Source organism: Cyrtonyx montezumae, unplaced genomic scaffold (genome assembly GCF_038088225.1).
Source record: "Cyrtonyx montezumae isolate F1298 unplaced genomic scaffold, pur_monq_1.0 scaffold_7, whole genome shotgun sequence".
NCBI lineage: Eukaryota > Metazoa > Chordata > Aves > Galliformes > Odontophoridae > Cyrtonyx > Cyrtonyx montezumae.
The window spans coordinates 21,492,004-21,506,153 of record NW_027072078.1 but is presented as its reverse complement, the minus strand read 5'-3'; the positions used below and the strand labels follow the sequence as shown (position 1 = coordinate 21,506,153).

The following is a 14,150-nucleotide window of genomic DNA, read 5'->3' as shown; positions in this document are numbered from 1 at the left end:
GCCTCAGCACGCGACTGGCGGCCGCACCGCCCGATGGCGATGGCGGGGCGGGTCCGCGCTGGGCCAATGGGAGAGTGGGAGGGCGGGCGGCGGAATGAGCCTCGCGGCGACCCGTAGGGGGAGTGCCGGAAGTGGCTGCGGATGCCAGGGCTGCCACCCGCACTTCCGGTGCTGCCTGGGGGCGCGGGAGGGGCCGTGTTGGGGCTGCAGCCCGGGCTGGCTAGGGCGAGCCGGGCCGATGCCGGCCCCAGAGAGCTGGTCGGTTTTCCAGGCTGCCCAGGACCCCGTCCTCCTGCGCGGGCTGTCCCTCGTCAGCGGGTTCGCTGCGAATCCCTCGGCTGCCGAGCCGGCGCCTGCAAGGCACGGTGCGTTGGTCTGTGCGGTGCGAGGGGGCTGAGTGCCGGGCGGGGATCGGCGAGTGCTGAGCGGCAGAGCTGCCCTGCAGCGTCTGGGTGGGCTCCTCCTGGCCTGTAGCCGTCACCACAGGGTCCCCGAGGCTCCCTCTCCTGCCTTGTGCTGCCTGCATGGCCAGGCTGTGTGGGGCTAAGACACAGGAGCTCTCTGTGGTGCTGCACAGCCCTGTTTGCTTCTTTCAGAGAAACCCGCAGCCACACATGGAGGGGAGAAGGCCGGCGCAATCCCCGAGGTGCCGGAGCGGATGTGCTGCTCAACCTGCGGCCAGGAGTTCGGCAGCCGGGAGGAGCAGGTGAGCAGGCTGTCATGGCTTGCTGGGTGCTGCCTCACACCACGCTGCCCAGTGACAGCTGCTGCTTGCGGCTTAGCTGGGGCTTACTCTTGGAGTCCGGCAGGTCGGACGGACTGTTTGAGGATAGCCCAATTTTGGTGATGTGTAACCTTGTTGGCACCAGGAGGTGCTGTTTCTTCATGATGGTGGTAAAGGCATTCAGACTCTGTACAGTATCACTGAATGTCTTTCACTTGAGGCAGCACTACAAGAAAAAGACAATAGTGCAGATGCTCTTACATCCATCCCCTTAGATGCTGGGAGTCCTGAATCACATGGTGTGATGGACCTTCAGTCAGGGTGCCACCTCCCGTCCAGCTGGCTGATCAGATGCAGTCCTTGCAAAGGTTTTCCCACTGTAGTCCTTCAGGCTCTCACAGTGTTTTCTTAAAATGGAACACTACATTCGTCTTTCCTACTGTAAAATTAAAAGGATGCTCACATGAGTATTTCTTGATGCAGATCTGGAAAAAGGCAAGGCCATGCAGGAGGTGTAATTGCTGCTACTGAGTGGGAGCTGTCTGTGGGCTGCTCTGTTGTAGTGACCCAGATGAGTTAATCCTGCAGCCAGGGGATTTCTGCAGTACATCAGAGGCCTGAAGGCCAAGCTGCATGTGCAGCACGGCACAGTGCAGGCCTGGGTCTGTTTAGGTTAATGGTTAACTGGCTCACTGACTCCTCAGCGTACTGTGATTTCCTGTGGCCCCAGTATTGGTATGAGTTGGAGTCTGTCACTGTGGGGCCTTTGATAAAGGTGGCTTCTGTGAAGCACCAGGACCCTGCTGGCTCACTCTTCTCTCCACAGACTGAGCACTATCGACTTGACTGGCACCGCTTCAACCTGAAGCAGCGACTCCAGGGGCGCCGGGCACTGCCAGTGGAAGAATTTGAGGAGAAGAGCAGAGCAGGTGAAGAATGGGGCTGCCTCAGAAGGGCCTAGAGACTTTGCTGTTCTGCCTGGGGGTGAAGCTGCCAGCTACCTGTCCATGTTCACAGTCTTTTCAACCTATCTGATACATCGGTGCTGCAGGCTGATCCCTGGAGCTGCCTGCAAAGTTTTGGTTAGGCTGTTTGTTAATCTTTGTCTTGCTCCACTGCTCCATTTTCTCTTCCTTGCAGGTGATATTTCCAGCATCTCAGGGTCTGATTCAGAGAGTTCTGATGCAAGCAGTGGGTCAGAATTGCCTCCCCCTGCCAGCAATAGTCCTGCCACTCCCCAGCGTCCCCGCTCCCACAAGGTGCTGCTCCGAAATGCAAGGGGACAGCTCATCTCCGCCTATCGTTGCATACTGAGCACTGGGAAGGCAAGTCACGGTCCAGCTTGTTGGGAAAGAAGCGTGCCACTGGAGTGCATACATCTGTTTGAAATCCCTGGGGCCCCTTGAGGGGAAGGGAGAAGTCTGGTGCCTCAGGCTTGCTGCAGCTAAGATGCCCCCATTTGTGTGACTAGGACTGTGTATGTGCCAGTAGTGGGGATGGCCTTTTTCTTGGGGGGCAGCAAGTAGTGGAGTGATCCCATAGATGCTAACAGGAGTGTTTTTGTCTCAGGGTGGCAGCGAGGAGCCAGCGGAGCTGATAGCATCACTGCAGAGCCTCAGTGCAAGCACACGCTGGGTTGTGCTGATGATGGGCGGTGGGCACTTTGCAGGAGCTGTGTTCTGTGGGTGAGTACAAGGGCACAAGGCTGAGGTTGTCCCTGTGGGCAGGGACAAGCAGGGCCAACTGTTGGATGGGCCTTTCCCTGAAGGTCAGCATCTCCTTAATCCTCCATCACAGTGTTTTTCATGCCCTGGGCACCAGCAACTCCTCTGCTTGAGGGTTGGCTAACCCCAATTGCACTGCAAGAGAAATGTTAATCTCTGTGGCCTCAGGAACAAGCAAGAATTTTTTCAGGGTCCCATGGAGGATCAGATCACTTTCTCTGTGTGCATTGGACCCCACTGTTTATGCCTGCCCTTCTCTGTAGCCCCCAGGTGCAGGAGCACAAGACCTTCCACCGCTACACTGTGCGAGCCCGGCGGGGCACAGCGCAGAGCCTACGGGATGCCCAGACCCCAGGGTCAGCACCCAGATCAGCAGGAGCCTCTCTGCGGCGTTACAATGAGGCTGCTCTGCTCAAGGTGGGGGTGGACCACAGGCTTGGGCTTTCGGTAGGAACACATGGCTGCAACCAGCACTGTGTGATGGCGCCATGCTGCCACTGGAGTTCATACGTGGGGTGTGAGCTCCAGAACAGGGTCAGGGCCTGATTGAGGGTACTGTGTCCTGAACCTATGCCTTTTCCAGAGCTGCTGCTACCTGTGCTGTGCGCTCAGGACTCCATGGATCCTCCCTTTCTTCCCTAGGATATTCAGGGCCTGTTAGCAGCTTGGGCACAGCACCTGAAGGAAGCTCAGCACATCTTTCTCCGAGTCCCTCATCACAACCGAGCACTGCTCTTTGATGGCAGGAACCCCCACCTCAGCCGGAGCGATCCCCGTGTCTGCCACATCCCCCTCAGCACACGCAGGGCCACCCTGCGGGAGGTGCTGCGAGTCCATGCTGTGCTGTCCAGCCTGCAGGTGTTCGGTGAGTTGGCCTGTGGTCAGTGCAGCAGTCCTTCACGTAACCCTGGAGCATTGGGCACATCTAGTGGCTTCTCCTGCTCTCTGTCCCTGGGAGCATGAGGTGCACCCCATCCCTGGGCAACGATACCTTTGCTGTCTAGGGAAGGATACACCACTGGAAGACATCACTGGGTCCCCCTGGAGAGGCTGGCAGAAAAAGCAGCTTGCAGCTGAGATGGATTCCCTGCAGATGGACACAGGTGGTGAACTGAGACACATTGGGAAGTGCAAGAACAAGCTGGGGAGGTGTTCCGGGCAATTACCTGAGGTTGATGCTTACAGCCCTGTAACAGGGCAGGACACTGCTGAGTGGGAACTCTGCAGAGAGTGGCTTTGTGCTGGGCAGAAGGGGAAGTTGTGCTTATCTGAAAGGCCCAAATAATTCATGCTGTCTGTGGGGCTTCAGCCCCTGTCCTTTCACCTTCATCAGCTCCAGAGGAGGAAGAAGAAGAGGAAGAGGGTCCAGCAGGGGAATTGGAAACTGTGGAAGTGACACTGGGGACACTGGACCTCCGGGAGTTTGAAGTGGTGCCCAAGCGAAACCGCAAAAGGCAGAAGAAAAGGAATAAAAAGATGGAGAATGGTGAGGGGGAAGAATCAGCCTGGGGTAGTGTTGGAGGGTATGGGGGAAGGGACTGCCATGCCTCAGGTGCTGACTGGGCTTCCTCACCACCTGCTCCCTATGCAGGGCTCCACGCTGAAAAAATGGGATGCTGTGATACCGTGGGTGGGCAGCCTGGCCTAGAGCTGGTTACAGAGCTGCAAGGAAATCTTGAGGCTGAACCCCTTCCTTGGGGGACTGCAGGTGAGTGGAGCTGTGAGCTTGGCCAGGTGAGCACCTACCCTGTATGCTGGGCACTTTGCAGCAGGGTGAAGAGCAAATTGTTGTGCAGGTACTTGGAGCAGTTAAGTGCCAGGGTAGCTGTCAAGCAGCCACATACCTTCAAGCAAGCAGTGTGTGCAGAGCAGTAACTGATCCATAGTGTTTCCACCTGGATAGATGGGATTAGAGAGCAGCAGAGATATCTGATGTGACAGCCCTGGCAGCCAAATGGCCTTGCAGCATCAGACTTCCCCTCCTGTTCTTTTCTCACAGGAGATCCTCAGACCCAGCTCCGTGATGCCCTGTTCACAGCCTGCAAGACAGGAGATGTGGGCACACTGCGGCACCTCCTGGGTGTGCCAGAGAGCAGGGGCCCACTAGGGGACAGCAAGAATGGGGATGATAAACAACCCCTGGATCTGCCCCACACCCTACTCAACCAACCTGTGGATGAGCATGGCTTCACGCTGCTTCATGTGGCCGCACGCGCAGGGAAGGCTGAGGCTGTGTGCCTGCTGCTGGAAGCAGGGGCTGACCCTGCACTCAGGTATGGTCACAGGGCATCCAGCAGTTGACAGCCATTGCTGTGAGAGTCCAGCAACTCTCTCCTATTGCAGTCACATGAAGCTGGTGCTAGCTTTGTCCTGGGGCAGCTGGGGTTGGCCAGGACTGCTGGGTTTATTTCTAGGTAATTCAGAGATTACCCTTTGAAATGCAAGGAGAGGATTTGGGGGAGGCTGTGGTGTAGGGATATGTAACCTTCCCCTCCTTGGCTCCAGTACCCTGGTCTGTTAATTTATCTGTTGGACGCCTCCAGGGAGTTGCTGGGCTCACAGCCCAGTGGGATAGGAGCAGTGATACCACAGGGCTGAGCTGCTCTTTCTCATCTGGCAGAGACAAGCAGGAGAGAACCCCTTACTGCATCTCCGCTGACAAACCAACACGCAATGCTTTCCGCAAATTCATGGTGAACCACCCAGACAAGTATGACTACAGCCGTGCCAAGGTGGGTGCCTGCCTCTGCCCTTACCTTCTGGGTACCCCGAGCAAAGTGGCCGTGAGCCACACCCCAGTATCTTGCCCTTGCCTCCTCCGTGCTTTTATCCCTTACTCCAAGGGAGACGCTGACTGCCTCCTGCCCATACTGCCCCCAGGTACCTGGGCCCCTAACTCTGGAGATGGAAGCCAGAAAGCTGGAGAAAAAGAGGGCACAGAAAGCCCAGCGGAAGCAGCGGGAGCAGGCACAGCGGGATGAGCAGCAGCGCTTGGAGCAGGAGAAGGAAGAGAAGCAGCGGTTTGCAGCCCTGTCTGACAGGGAGAAGGTAAGGCCTCAGGGAAGAGGAACCAGCCTGGCTCAGATAGTACTGATGCAGTGGGCTCTGGCACAGCAAGCCCTGCAGGCTGACCTCTCTCTTCACTCTGCAGAGGGCCCTAGCTGCTGAGCGGAGGCTGGCTGAACAGATGATGAATGGCAACACAGCTCTTTCCAACATCAGGTAACAGCCCACATAACACAGCTATTGTGAGCTGACAGAGGGAGGGTGAATGCTGCCAGTGCTGGCCAGGAGCGTTCCCTTTGACCAGACACTCTCCCTTACTGCTAGCGTAATACAGCAGTCATCATTGCAGACAACCTCCTTACATCAGCACAGCTGTTCCCTGCCCTTCTCTTTCCAGTCCTCATTTCCAGTCTAAAGCTATTCCCTGTCCCTTCTATTCCCAGCAGTGTGTGTTTATCCATCCCCTTGAAACATTTTGTTGAGATAGCTTTGTCCACTTGCAGCCAGATTTGTGGCAAGCCAAGCCTTCAACCTCTTTGGTGACTTTCTGACCCGAGCTGCCATGTCCCTTCCTTGTGCCACCCCCCAGGCTTGAGGGCAGCCAGCCCTGCACGTGATGGTCTGGGAGATGCTCAACAACCACAGATGGGGCCAAAGTCCCCCATGTTCCGCCTGCCTTGACGTTCCTCATGGTACTCCCATGCAGCATCAGCTCCATGGGATGTGCCCCGGTGAGGCTGCTAGGTTAGCCTTGTGTTAGTGTGAGCACATTAGTCCTGCAGGACCTGCTCCCTCATGTCACAGCCCCTACTCAGCCGTTTTTTGTACCTGCTCTTCATTTCTCCAGTGCTCTTGCAGGTGTCCCCTTCACTCAAGGCCACTTCTGCTCTTCCCCTGCAGCCGCTGCTGGTACTGTGGAGAGTCCCTTCTGGGCCGGATCCCATTCCATTACCTCGATTTCTCCTTCTGCTCCACAGCCTGTCTGCAAACCCACCGCCGGGCCCAGGCCAGCCACACGTAAGGCTGGGGGCTGCTGTCATCAGCCAGGGACCCACATGGTGGAGACATGGCTGAGCACTGGCTGTGCAGCAACAGAGATCCTGTAGAGCAGTGCTGGTAAGAGGGACTGAGCTGGTCACATCACTCTCTGCGCAATTTTCACAAGACTGAGTAGCTGCAGCACTGTGGCTCAAGGCCATCAAGTGTTAGTGCAAAAGACCAAGACCACTCTGTAGTCTGGTTCCAGCTAGGAAGTCCTACTGCCTGCTTTTCTGATGGGTACCTTGCAGGCTGCTGCTTGGGGTGGTAGTACAGATCTTGATCTATACAAACCCTCCAGCCTTGAGCCCCCGTGCCTGTGGGTGCCCTCTCACCTGTACTTTGCCCTTTCCTTTCCTGGGAGCCACTGAGTCTCAGCCATACACGTTAACAACTACTTCCTCTGCCTGCATTGTCAATAAAAAGTGCCTTCAACCCCCTAGGTGTATAAGCATGAAACTAGTTGGGATGAGGATTAACGCAAAACAAGCTGAGTCTGGGCTCCTTTGTTCCTAGTACAGACCCTGCCTGTTCCCAAAGCAGCCAGCTCTGGCCGTCTCTGCTGAGCTGTGCCTTTTTTCTTCACCAGCCCCCTGCCATCCCTGCAGGCACAGCAAGAGGCAGTGACAGTACCTGGCAGCCCTCTGTTTATTCTTTATCCAGGGGGCTATGGCTCAGGGTTCTGTTGAAAAGGGGTTGATCAAGGAAGAGCAGGAAGGGGTTGAGGGGTGCCCCCTCCAGCTCCAGCACCGTGATGTTGTTGGGGCAGCCAACACGCAGTACTGAGCCAGGCACAAAGAGGGTTTGCTGGGGTCCTCGGTGGGGCCAGTACCGGCCCAGGTTGAAACCATTTATCCACAGCTGGCCCTAGGAGATGCAAATGAGACTAAGCCATGCTCTCCACCCTTATCCCCTCTCTTAACTCTGCACAAAGCTTACCTTGCTCCAACCTGGGAATTTCACAAAGGTGTCCCAGGCAATGCCAGGGGTCTCAAAGGTCCCTGTGTAGAAAGCTGGCCCTGCTCTGCCCCTGCAGATTGATTTAGGCAGGGCAGTGTGGGGCCAGCCCTGCTGGATGGCAGCATCTATGGCCAGGGGGTAGATAAGCCACTTGCTGAGTGGGCTGGAGTCCAAAGAGAGGTTCCCCAGCAAGCCCTGAAATGGAGAAGAGAAATGGGGCAGCAGGATGCCACATGCAGCACTGCCTGGCTTCCCCTGTGCACATCTCTCCCCCCAGCAGTGAATGTGGGATGGGATCACATCAGATGGGCTGCATGGCCCTAGCTGCTGCAACAGTGGGAAAGGTGGATGCCAATCCCACTGCTTTGTCCTGGTCCCAAAGGGTTTGCCACCTGCCCAGGGCTATGCCAGTGGGAGTGTGGGGAAGAAAGAGGAGATGGTGTGTAGTTAACCAGGTAGCAGGGTATGAGGTGTTCTCTCCATGGCTGAGGACAGAAGAGGGTGTTTAGCCACATGGGTGCCCATCCCATCCCCATGGAGCAGCCCTGAGGCCCTCTCTCCTCACCTTGAAGTCACTGAAGTTTGCACCAAAGCTGATCCTGCCCATGTTCTCCAGGAGCACATCCAGCGTGTCCCCTGCCTTGCCTTTCACACGCAGCCCTGTCTGACTGTCCCGCTCCAGCGTTCCCTGATACTCCTACAAACACAGGGTCAGTGCTGCCCCCCTCCCCACATCCCAGTCCCATGCTCTGGTCTTGCGACCATAAACACTACTAGCAGCCTAGTAGTGTAGCATTCCACTGCTTTCCCCACCCCAGAGGGGACACAAAACCGGGCCCCTCAGGGGTTCAATGAGGTTCTCAGCCAGCTTGCTCTTCCCAGGCCCCTGCCACAACACATCTCTCCCAAGGGGCAGGCACCCTTGCTCTCTCACCTTCCGCAGCATCACGTAGCCTCTATCACAGATGCTATGGGGAGGAGCACTCAGCATGGCTGGGACCAGGATGTCACGGGGCAGATGTGTATGGTACAGCATGAAGCCATGGGCCTGCCAGGCAGCAGAAAGGGAAGCAGAGCTGGTGATAAGCCCATTCTTCCACCCTGGAGCGTCTCCTCCAGTAACCTTCAGGGTACCTACCTGCTTCACAGCCTCAAAGCTGAGGGGAAACTGGCTCTGAATAGGTCCAGAGGGGGACAGTACATCCAAAACATCCAGGAGAGCAGCATACTGCAAAGAGAGGGACGGGAGCTGGGCAGCCAGGCAAGGCCAAGCAGGACAGCATAGCCCTTGAGGCAGATATTCACCTTGTGCAGAGCCACCCAGCCATAGGCGTACTTGGGAGTGGGAGGTGGCATCGGGCCCACTGGCAGGGGCTGGAACTGAACAGCAGACTGTCAGGTGCCCCACAGGGCTATGACTTCCCTGAAAATGAGTGGCAAGATGGCCCTGCCCTGCCAAGATCCTCTGTACTCCCTCTCCCCAGAATGAGGGGCAGAGCCCAGCACTGCTCCTCCTGTCAAGCTCAGCACCTTGCTGATGACAGTGCGGATGGCATACAGCTTCTCCGTGGGGTCTCCAGCCTCTGAGAGCAGTGCATCATAGTCATAACTTGTGGTCACTGGTTTGTACTGGCCCTTGAAGTCAGCTCCTGGCCAAGAAAGTGATAGGAGCTGCAGGCAAAGCCTAGCACCCAGACACCAGCCCTACATTGGCAATGCAGTGGGCATGACCCAGGATTGCTCAGGAGCTAAAAGAGTCCTCAGGGGTACAAACTGTGGTGCAGCACCCAACCTCCCGCCCAGGACAGAGCAGCAGCCTGGGAAAAAAGCTCCTTGATGCCAAGGGGACACAGAGTCCTGCTGTATGCCCCCCCACCAGTCCCCCACTCACCACTCCAGTAGGCAAAGTTGGTGCCCCCGTGGAACATGTACCTGTGTAACACCCCAGAGAACAGTCAGCACCCATGCAGACCTGGGCCACCCTGCTGACCCCCTGCCCACCTCCAACACCAGTAGAGGAAGGGTCTGGTGACCAAGCTATGCCCCAAGTCTGCTACTTGCATGTTGACATTGGCTCCCAGCTCCAGAATGTTAGCAAGTCCCTGGGCCACCAGTGTAGCACTGGTGCTGGCGTGTGGCCCCCCCCAGTAGTCCAGCCAGCCTGTGTAGTACTCAGAGTTCACCTGAGGGAGCCAGGGGCTGTCACCTGCCTGGAGCTGAGGTGACACCCCCTAAACCACCCCATCCCATCGTGCCTTACCAGCGGTCCCCTGGGCTCAACGTGGCGCTGGGCACCAAATGCCTCAGTCACATTGGCGTCTACAAGAGGAAAAAAAGTGAGGTTAGAGCAAGAGGGGACCAAAACCTCTGTTCCCATCTCATCTCCTTCCTTTTGGTGGCACCTGGCCCAAAGTCAACGGTGGCATAGAGTCCCTGCAGGGTGCCACAGCGCAGCTCCTCCACCTGCGCATCATCAGTGGTGAAGAGCAGCACCTCAGGGCCCAGCAGTGCCCGGAAGGTGCCCAGCAGGTGCTGCAGGTAGCTGGAGTCACAGGCATAGTAGCTCCCATATTCATTCTCCACCTGCAAACCAGGTAGGATGCAGCCAGGTCCTGACAAGCACCTGCTGACAGGTCCCACAGCACCCACCTGCACACTGATGATATTGCCCCCGTGCTGGTAGAGCCGTGGCTTGATCTTGGGCAGCAGGACATGGAGCCAGGCATCCACAGCTGCCAGGTAGGCTGGGGACAGGGGCAGCTCAGCCCTAGTCCACAGCCACCGGCCCTGCAATGAAGAGGGTGGAGCGGGGAAACTACAGGTTCACAGAAGAGGGAGAAGTGAACGGAAAAAGCAGTGCTTGGGGCTGGGAGAGAGAGCGGCATGCAAGGAATGCCAAGAGCCTGAAGGGACACCACGGGCGTGGCCACATGCTGAGCTCACCGGGGTCAGAGGAACGCAGGACGATGTCCGGTTTCCAAAGCAGCCAGGCAGGCAGCCCGCCCTGCAAGAATACGGAGAGCATCAGCGAGACGCGGCTCAGCGAGCACAGGGCCAAGTCGGCAACCCCAGGACTCACCATCTCCCACTCGGCACAGATGTAGGGTCCCGGGCGCAGGATCACCAGCAGCCCCAGCTCCGCCGCCAGGTCCAGGAAGGCTTCCACATCCCGATCCCCGGTGAAGTCATACACTCCCGGCTGCGGCTCATGGTAGTTCCAAGGGACGTAGCTGGGGGAGCAGGGGATGGCATCCGGGGCCAGCCCAGACTAGCGGCAAGCCAGAGCTTCGCGCACAGCCCCGAGCAGGTGAGGGGCGGAACCCCCCGGGCTCACTTACACCTGCACGGCGTTCAGCCCGGCCACGTAGAGCCGCAGCAGGCGGTCCCGCCAGGCGAGCCGTGGGACGCGGGCGTAGTGCACGCTGCCCGACACGTAGCGGAACGGGACCCCGTCCTTGCGGAAGCAGTCCCGCTCGAAATCGATCTGGAAGGAGCGCGCCGGGGGGGCGGCCTGCGGGACACGGGCAGCGCCGGGGGCGGCAGCTCCCACCCGGAGCCGCGGAGGGCGAAGGGATCGGGACGGGACCCCGGCCCGCCGCCCTCCCGCGCCCACCTCCGCGCGCAGCAGCGCAGCCGCCAGCAGCAGCCCGAGGGCCGCGGGCACCATGACCGCGGCTCGAAGGCCGGGACGGCGGTACGGAGCGAGCCCGCAATATGGGCACGGGCACCGCCCCGCAGCGCCGCGCCCCGCCTCCACCGCCAGACCACGCCCGGTTCCCACAGGCCACGCCCTCTTCGCCGCCGAGCCCCGCCCCTCGGTGGCGGCGGGTGACGCGGCGGTGACGCGCGGCGGCGGGCGATGACGCGCGCGGACGATGGGGCAGGCGCTGTGCGTCTGCTCCCGCGGCACCGTCAGCCTGGGGGGTGCGCGGTACCTCCTCCTGCAGCGCCTGGCCGAGGGGTGCGGCCGGACGGGGGGTTGGGGGCAGCGGGGAGCCGGGGGAGGATGCCGGGGCGGGGGGGCACGGGGGATGTTGAGGATAAGGGGGGCTAGGGGCACGGAGGGGACGGATTCGCAGAGATTTGGGAAAGGCGCTTGTGCGTGGTGGGGACGTTTGGGCACGGAGGGAGGTGTCCGGCGCAGGGGCTGCTCGTTGCGGGGGTGCTTGTGCTTCATACGGGGCGCTTGTAGCCGGGGGCATGCTTGGACCGCCCCCCCAGGACGGGGGTGATGGAGGCGGCTTTGTGCTGGCAGCACCCGCCGCCCTCTGCTCACCACCACGGCGTTGCTTTGGGGCTGCCATCCCCACACCGTGCTGTGCTCGCCGCAGGGGCTTCAGCTACGTGGACCTGGTGGAGGGGCTGCGGGACGGGCGCTTCTACGCGCTGAAACGCATCCTGTGCCATGACAAGGAGGACCGGCAGGCCGCCCTGCACGAGGTGGAGATGCACAACCTCTTCCAGCACCCCAACATTCTGCGCCTGGAGGCCCACTGCCTGGTGGAGAAGGGTGCCAAGCACGAGGCCTGGCTGCTCCTGCCCTACGTGAAGGTGAGGGGGTGGCCCCCAGAACCCATGCCACGCAGGGTTGCCGTGACCGCCCGCTGTGTGTCTTTGCCAGGGGGGGACCCTCTGGAGTGAGGTGGAAGCACTACGGGAGAAAGGAGCCTTCATGCCGGAGCGGCGCATCCTCCTCATCCTCCATGGCATCTGCAGTGGGCTGCAGGCAATCCACAGCAAGGGCTACGCGCACAGGTGGGGGCCCAGGCCAGGGGTGAGGGCAGCAGGGTTCTAGTGGGTGCTCAGTGATGTCCTACTCCCACTGCAGGGACCTCAAGCCCACCAACGTGTTGCTGGATGACGATGACCGACCTATTCTGATGGACCTGGGCTCCATGAACCGGGCCCGCATGGAAGTCACCAGCTCTCGGGAGGCCATGGCTGTGCAGGTGGGTGCCCATTCTGGGGGGGAACATCACCCCGCTGCCCCCAGCCCTGCATCCCCTCTGCCTCTCCTCAGGACTGGGCTGCCCAGCGCTGCACCATCTCCTACCGTGCCCCCGAGCTCTTCACGGTGCCCAGCCAGTGCATCATCGATGAGCACACGGATATCTGGGTGAGGATGCAGCCCCTGGCTTCCCCCATACTGTGAGGTGAGGGGCTACTCTGATGGTCACACTGCAGTCCCTAGGCTGTGTGCTGTACTGCATGATGTTCGGGGAGGGCCCCTACGACGCTATCTTCCAGAAGGGCGACAGCGTGGCCCTAGCGGTGCAGAACCCCATCACCATCCCCACAACTTCCAGGTGAGGCTCTGGAGGTGGGTGGGCCCCACTCTCCATGGTGGGGCTGTGCTGACCCCTCACTCCCCACAGGTACTCGGCCGCCTTGCACCGCCTGCTCTCCTCCATGATGACAGTGAACCCCCAGGAGCGGCCCAGCGTCGAGGACATCCTACAGCAGCTGGAGGAGCTGCAGGCCACGCCAGCTGGCCAGGTCACCACGAGCATCTGAATGTGGCCCGTCACCGCCCTAAGCTGCACCAGGCTACCCTGGACCTATTCCCCCTGGGGCTGTTTCTGAAGAGATTTCTGCACCTAGGGGAGAGCTGCTCCATGCTGGAGGTGTTTTGAAGTTAGACTTTGTCATTTGAGACTGTGCGGTGCAGTGGTTTGTACCCTGAATGCTGCTGCTGATGCCTGCACAGCCGCTGGGTACTGCATGGCTGCTGGGGCCCCCATGGCTGCAGGACTGGCACATGTGTCCTGCTGCTCAGAGCAAGGCCTCGCTGCCTGCTGTGAGCCCACGGGTCTCTCCTCCCATGGGTATGGCTGTAGCCAGGCCCAGCCTTGTGCTGCTGGAGCAAGGCAGGGGCTGGCGGGGCTCAGTGCCTGCTGGCCTGGCACCCACGTTGCCTTGTGTTCTGAGTAAAGGTGTTCTTGAGAAGGTGTGCACGGTGTCCTCTGTCCTGCTGGAACATGGTGTGAGCAGGGCATGTGGCTGGGGCCAAGCAGCCAGACACAGCCAGGCGTGGCTGAAGGGGCATGGCGGGGGAGGGCAGCCCCGAGGCTCGATGCAGCTACAGCATTAGCGTTAAGCAGAGAAAGTTAATCTCTGGCCCCAGCACGACAAATCCATCTGCAGTTACAGCCGAGCTCTGCTGTGCAGCGCTGCTGTGCGGTCCCTCAGGGGCAGTGCACTGCAGGAAAGGAGCTCACACAGCGTTCACCGTGCGAGGCACAGGCAGAGCCCAGCAACTGCGTGCAGAGGACAGCCTTGGGGTGGCACTGAGCACCAGCAGCCGGAGGGGCATAGCAGACGCGCAGCAGTTGGGCTGCCCACAGCAGGGAAAGAAAGAGAGGCAGCCAAGTGGTTTCACAGGGAGCATTCCCCTCATTTAATCCTCTCACAGCACAGTAGTAAAGCAGCCACAGGGATTCATGCCGCGTCAGATGCCCTTGCAATGTGCCCTCGCTGCACTACAGAGCTCGAACATAACCTGGGTGTCTCCCAATGCTCCAAAAGCACTCGTCTTCCTGACTAGCCCACCTACCCCTATGTCTGTACAAATGGAGACATTTCCGCAGCCACAGATTTTTAATGATTGGGCTGAATCTGCTCCTCAGGACACCAAGCAGGATGCAGGGTTATCCACAGGAAGAGGCGGTACCCAAGCTGCCTGGACTGGTGAGCAGTGT

At 59.4% G+C, this 14,150-nt stretch overlaps 3 protein-coding genes across 7 annotated transcripts; 2 read left to right on the top strand and 1 right to left on the bottom strand.

Annotated features, from left to right (window-relative positions):
• Positions 1–229: 229 nt before the first annotated feature.
• Positions 230–6,643, top strand: ANKZF1 (ankyrin repeat and zinc finger peptidyl tRNA hydrolase 1). The gene is made up of 15 exons (XM_065750453.1): positions 230–365; positions 597–706; positions 1,551–1,653; positions 1,865–2,049; positions 2,294–2,409; positions 2,712–2,865; positions 3,091–3,313; positions 3,453–3,551; positions 3,758–3,934; positions 4,040–4,156; positions 4,448–4,721; positions 5,069–5,180; positions 5,329–5,496; positions 5,600–5,670; positions 6,355–6,643. Exons 1-15 carry the CDS (start codon positions 239–241, stop codon positions 6,473–6,475), a joined length of 2,157 nt encoding a protein of 718 aa, XP_065606525.1. The 5' UTR covers positions 230–238; the 3' UTR covers positions 6,476–6,643.
• Positions 6,644–7,122: 479 nt separating this feature from the next.
• GLB1L (galactosidase beta 1 like) lies at positions 7,123–11,119 on the bottom strand. The gene is given in 14 exon segments (XM_065751311.1): positions 7,123–7,359; positions 7,432–7,647; positions 8,018–8,149; positions 8,387–8,500; positions 8,591–8,680; positions 8,758–8,832; positions 8,983–9,101; positions 9,344–9,635; positions 9,713–9,771; positions 9,855–10,035; positions 10,102–10,196; positions 10,396–10,456; positions 10,532–10,682; positions 10,791–11,119. Coding segments are annotated over 14 exon segments (2,133 nt in total). The 3' UTR covers positions 7,123–7,140.
• Positions 11,120–11,310: 191 nt separating this feature from the next.
• On the top strand, positions 11,311–13,394 carry STK16 (serine/threonine kinase 16). 5 transcript variants are annotated; one of them, XM_065750460.1, is made up of 7 exons: positions 11,314–11,413; positions 11,784–12,003; positions 12,074–12,207; positions 12,281–12,401; positions 12,473–12,568; positions 12,637–12,758; positions 12,828–13,014. In XM_065750460.1, exons 1-7 carry the CDS (start codon positions 11,328–11,330, stop codon positions 12,964–12,966), a joined length of 918 nt encoding a protein of 305 aa, XP_065606532.1. In that variant the 5' UTR covers positions 11,314–11,327; the 3' UTR covers positions 12,967–13,014. The 5 variants fall into 5 exon arrangements, with proteins under 5 accessions (XP_065606530.1, XP_065606532.1, XP_065606529.1 ...); XM_065750458.1 differs by having other exon boundaries at positions 11,311–11,376; positions 12,281–12,568; positions 12,644–12,758; positions 12,828–13,394; XM_065750457.1 differs by having other exon boundaries at positions 12,281–12,568; positions 12,644–12,758; positions 12,828–13,394.
• The last annotated feature ends 756 nt before the right edge of the window (positions 13,395–14,150 follow it).

What these genes read in the sequence shown, in the direction of transcription:
- ANKZF1 (XM_065750453.1), top strand. Translation starts at nt 239, where the DNA reads ATGCCGGCCCCAGAGAGCTGGTCGGTTTTCCAGGCTGCCCAGGACCCC. An exon ending in GCATACTGAGCACTGGGAAG is followed by an intron (nt 2,050 to 2,293) that starts GCAAGTCACGGT and finishes TTTTTGTCTCAG; the next exon opens with GGTGGCAGCGAGGAGCCAGC. An exon ending in TTCCCTGCAGATGGACACAG is followed by an intron (nt 3,552 to 3,757) that starts GTGGTGAACTGA and finishes GTGGGGCTTCAG; the next exon opens with CCCCTGTCCTTTCACCTTCA.
- STK16 (XM_065750456.1), top strand. Translation starts at nt 11,653, where the DNA reads ATGCTTGGACCGCCCCCCCAGGACGGGGGTGATGGAGGCGGCTTTGTG. An exon ending in TGCTCCTGCCCTACGTGAAG is followed by an intron (nt 12,004 to 12,073) that starts GTGAGGGGGTGG and finishes TGTCTTTGCCAG; the next exon opens with GGGGGGACCCTCTGGAGTGA. An exon ending in AGCAAGGGCTACGCGCACAG is followed by an intron (nt 12,208 to 12,280) that starts GTGGGGGCCCAG and finishes CTCCCACTGCAG; the next exon opens with GGACCTCAAGCCCACCAACG.